General features: G+C 38.0%; 1 protein-coding gene across 1 annotated transcript in view; it reads right to left on the reverse strand.

Annotated features, from left to right (window-relative positions):
- LOC143026804 (extracellular matrix organizing protein FRAS1-like) overlaps positions 1-5,000 on the reverse strand; it is an 824,661-nt gene that overhangs the window by 387,774 nt on the left and 431,887 nt on the right. The window contains exon 2 of the mRNA XM_076187579.1: positions 1,604-2,226. Within this exon, the coding sequence (XP_076043694.1) occupies positions 1,604-1,853 (250 nt within the window). The 5' untranslated portion in view covers positions 1,854-2,226. The remainder of the gene's footprint in view (positions 1-1,603; positions 2,227-5,000) is intronic.

Consider the following 5,000-nt stretch of genomic DNA (forward strand, 5'->3'; position numbering starts at 1 on the left):
GAGACCAGTCTCCCCTTAAAAAAAAAAAAAAAAAAAAAAAAAATGCTGATCATTTTTGGATTTTACTCTCACTTCCTTCTGTTGCCCTCCTCAAACCTTGGATAGAAGCGTTGGTTACTTCCAACATAAGATCAAATACTTTGGATGCATGAAAACTACGCCAAGATGTCTTTCCTTGCTGTTGTTCCTATAATACAATTACATCTAGGAAAGTATAATGTAGTAGCAAACTTGTAAAATGAGACTTACTGACCCACTGTCGGAGAATAAGATATGATGGACAAAAAAATCTGTATATTTGGACCACTATCTGTGGTCCTCTTCAGCAGAAGCGAACAACAGATAGCGGCCGAAATATACAGATTTTCTGTCCATCTTATCTCATTCTCTGACAGTGGGTCAATAAGTCACAATTACATTTACAGAAAATCGAATCATTAATGAGAAAGCCAGAGTGCGTGGAAGTACGTTAAACCCTGAAGAACAAAAGTCACGTTGCCTCGCGAGTGAGGTCTATCTGTCCGCAATGCCGCGGACTACGACATACTTTCCAGAATTCCAGAAACCGTGGGATAGTCGGGGATTCTTGCAAACGCGAACGAATAATGAATGAAGAAAACTCACCGTGGCCACACCAAATAAAGATAAAAAAAAAGTATCGTTACAAACGTGGTATTGACTCCAAGAGTCTTCCTCACTCCCCAAAGCTCTCCCCTTTCCTCTCCCCCCACTCCCCAAAACTCTCCCCTTTTCTCTCCCCCGCTCCTCAAAGCTCTAAGCTTCCCTCTCCCCCACTCCCCAAAGCTCTCCCCTTCCCTCTCCCTCTACTCCCCAAAGCTCTCCCCTTTCCTCTCCCTCACTCCCCAAAGCTCTCCCCTTCCCTCTCCCTCACTCCCCAAAGCTCTCCCCTTCCCTCTCCCTCACTCTCCAAAGATCTCCCCTTCACTCTCCCCCACTCCTCAAAGCTCTCCCCTTCCCTCTCCCCTACTCCCTAAAACTCTCCCCTTCCCTCTCCCTCACTCCCCAAAGCTCTCCCCTTTCCTCTCCCCCCACTCCCCTTCACTCTCCCCTACTCCCCAAAACTCTCCCCCACTCCCCAAAGCTCTCCCCTTTCCTCTCACCCACTCCCCTAAGCTCTCCCTTCCCCTTTCCCCCCACTCCCCAAAGATCTTCCCCTCTTTCCCCCATCACCACACCCTCCTTCCCAAAAGAAAAGAGCGCCGAAGAAATGATAATTTAATAAAAAAGAAGCAAAGTCTTACACATCGAACAAGACATTAGTAGTAAAGAAATAACTCAGTACTCACCTCATGCGAAATAATAATGGAAATATTTACGATGATATTGTTTACAATTATGATGATATCAGACGATGAAGGCGATGATGACGACAACAACGATGGGTATCAAGATTATGGTGACACACACACACACACACACACACACACACACACACACACACACACACACACACACACACACACACACACACACACACACACACACACACACACACACACACACACACACACACACACACACACACACACACACACACACACACGCACACACACACACACACAAAAAAAACATGATCACTTACCTTCAGCCACGCGAACCAGAACAGTCAGAAGAGCGACGAGAACGAGGAAGGGGTTTCTGGCTGACGAAGTCGACGAAGAAGAAGGGAAGGAGAGGAACATCCTGAGGGGGAGACGACGAGGGCCACGTCCCAAAGAGGAGGACCTCTTTCTTGCCTCGTCTCTCAATCGGTTCTTCACGTGACCGCCTCCTTCCTCTGAGACCGCCATCCTCATTCGCCTCTTGAGCTGTTGACCGCTAGATGGCAACATTCGAGTGACAGCGCATCGCCCTATCACCTCTCCCGGATATTGTTCTCGTAAACGTATCGTGTTATATCTCGGTAATCGTAACACCTTTGTGGGAGAACCTAACACGACTACATTCTAGCACCCTTGAAGACGTTTTTGACAAGAGAAGACGTTTCGATTCCTGTTACGTCCTTCGAATTTGTTCGTGTAACGCGCGTCGGTACTACGAAGTAATGCCAGAGTTCCTGGATTTTTGTCAACTCAAAATTTTCTTACGTGGGGTGACTTTGATCATATTTTAAGAGTTTTATGCCAATTGTCATTGATTAAAGTCTCAAACACGGAATAATTCACGTCCACATCGCTTCTTCGGTCTGGAAACGGGAGTGAAAATCTGAAAAGAAAGAAAAAAAATATATATCAATACATTCTTGTTAATAAAGCATTCGACTTTAACAAATGTAGTGGCTATTTCTTATATCATTCTCAACATTCTTATTAATCAAGGACAATTAGATGATTATTTTATATCACATTAATCGTTTTAAATTATATGGAAACAATGGACGGGAAAGCAGAACCTCCCAAAATGTATGTTTATATTAAACAAACGAGAAAACATTATCTCCGTGCATTTTTTCTATTTATCTATTTTTTTCTTATTTATTTACTAACTTATGTAGTCATTTATTTACTTATAATTTCTTTGTCATGAGCTCTTTTTTTTTTTTAACTTCCTGAAGCGGTAGCATACAGGTCTGCTGTTTCGTGTGTCCTTTTTAGTCAGCCAGTGGCCACAGTTATGTAAATGAAAAGGAGTTGGGAGCAGGACTGTCATTGTATGTCTCTAATTATGGAGGCTGTTCTATGAGCTGAATTGTCACGGCGATGCAAATTGACGTGGTGAACAACAACAACAACAACAACAACAACAACAACAACAACAACAACAACAACAACAACAACAACAACAACAACATTAATAATAATGATAATGAATTGGTAAATAAATATATTAATACATAAACAAGTAAATGCATAAATAAATGGAGATAAATAGATAAGTGAATGAATAAGTAAGCAAGTAAACAGATAAAAAATAAACAAACAAGCAAACAAGTAAACAAGTAAACAAGTAAACAAGTAAACAAGTAAACAAGTAAACAAGTAAACAAATAAACAAAAATACACAAACAAACAAATAAACAAATAAACAAATAAACAAATAAACAAATAAACAAATAAACAAATAAACAAACAAATACACAAATACACAAATAAACGAACAAATAAACAAATAAACAAAAACAAGCAAAAAACAAATAAATAAACAAATAAACAAATAACCAACCAAACAAACAAAAATAAACAACTAAACAAAAACAACCAAACAAAAACAAACAAATAAACATACAAATTATTATTATAGGTTTATTCAACAATATTAGATACAATTAGACATACATATATACATTTTTTTTTACAAACAAATAAACAAATAACCAACCAAACAAAAACAAACAAAAACAAGCAAACAAACAAATTAAGACATATAAAGAAACAAAATAAACAAATAAATTAATAGACAAATAAATGAATAGATAAGCAAATAAAAAGGGGACTTGGGAGCTGGTTCATAGCCAGGCTCACCTCGTCAATCTGGTCACTTTTAACGATTCGTCCATTTAAGGCCGTGGTGGTACAATTGGCTCCACTTATAAGCACTACGACGTAACATCAAACATCTTTCTTCTTCACATCGAACATTTACGATACGGACAAGTCAACGAGGTCGTAAAGGGGTCTCCGATGTTGTAAATATATGACCCAGAGATCGAAGCCTACAGCTCCCTGATTATGAGCTACTGATGACCTTATAAGTGGGGGCAACTGTATGTATAATTATCATTCATTATCATTATTATCAAACTTCTTCTACTATTTTTTTTTTTACTTTTATCCTCCTCTTTCTCATTTTTATCCTTTTTCTCCTTCTCCTTCTTCTTCTTCTTCTTCTTCTTCTTCTTCTTCTTCTTCGTCTTCTTCTTCTTCTCATGCTTCTTCTTTTCATTCTTCTTCACATTCTTCTCCTCCTTCTTCTTTTTCTTCTCCTTCTCCTTCTTCTTCTTCTTCTTCTTCATCTCATTCTTCTTTTTCTTTTTCTTCTTCTTCTCCTCATTCTTCTTCTTCTTTTTCTTCTTATTCTTCTTCTATTCTTCATCTTCATCTTCTTCTTTCTCTTCTTTTTATTCCTCTTCACCTTCATATTATTAGTTAATATCACCTGCCCTTTTATCCTAATGGATTATATTTCTATACCTGTGGAGTCTCTTACCTCCATCTTTTTCTTCTTCTTCTTCTTCTTCTTCTCATTCTTCTTCTTTTAATTCTTCTTCTTCTTCTTTTTCTTCTTCTTCTTCTCATTCTTCTTCTTTTCATTCTTCTTCTTCTTCTTTTTCTTCTTCTTCTTCTTCTCATTCTTCATCTTCTTCTCTTCTTCTCATTCTTCTTCTTCTTCTCATTCTTCATCTTCTTCTTCTTCTTCTCCTTCTTTCTCTCCTTCTTTTTGTTCATCTTCATCTTCATATTATTAGTTAATATCACATGCCGTTCACCTGCCTTTTTATCCTAATGGATTATATTTCTATACCTGTGGAGTATCTTATCTCCATCCATCAAAATAGAAATCGGTATACAAATTTCATCATAGATTAGAAATTAGAAATATCTTCCAACTGAGCAAAATGCAATTTTGATGTACTATGTAGTAAGCCTAGCAATTTATGTTTTCCTGTTATATATACTACCGTATACATATATATATATATATATATATATATATGTGTATATACTTCATCTGAATGAACTAGACAATTAGACCACGCCTTCTCCTCTCTTCTGAAGCCCGTGATTGGTGAACTGAAGGCGGGGTCACTGCATCACTGGGAGCAGAACAGGGTGGGAGTGAGTGAGGGATGGGGGTGGGAGTGGGAGTGGGTGAAGGATGAGGTGGGAGTGGCTGTAGAGTTCTTATGTTAATTCAAAGGGTGTAGAATTGCTAATTACATCCTCCTTGATGAGAATTACGATATATAACGTTCTAACCTATATTCTGAATTCGCTTTAGACAAGACTCATGAATTTCATTAAATATCAAGTAACAGATGG

The sequence above is a fragment of the Oratosquilla oratoria genome, chromosome 7 (assembly GCF_046742065.1).
Source record: "Oratosquilla oratoria isolate Oo_2021 chromosome 7, ASM4674206v1, whole genome shotgun sequence".
NCBI classification, from domain to species: Eukaryota; Metazoa; Arthropoda; class Malacostraca; order Stomatopoda; family Squillidae; genus Oratosquilla; species Oratosquilla oratoria.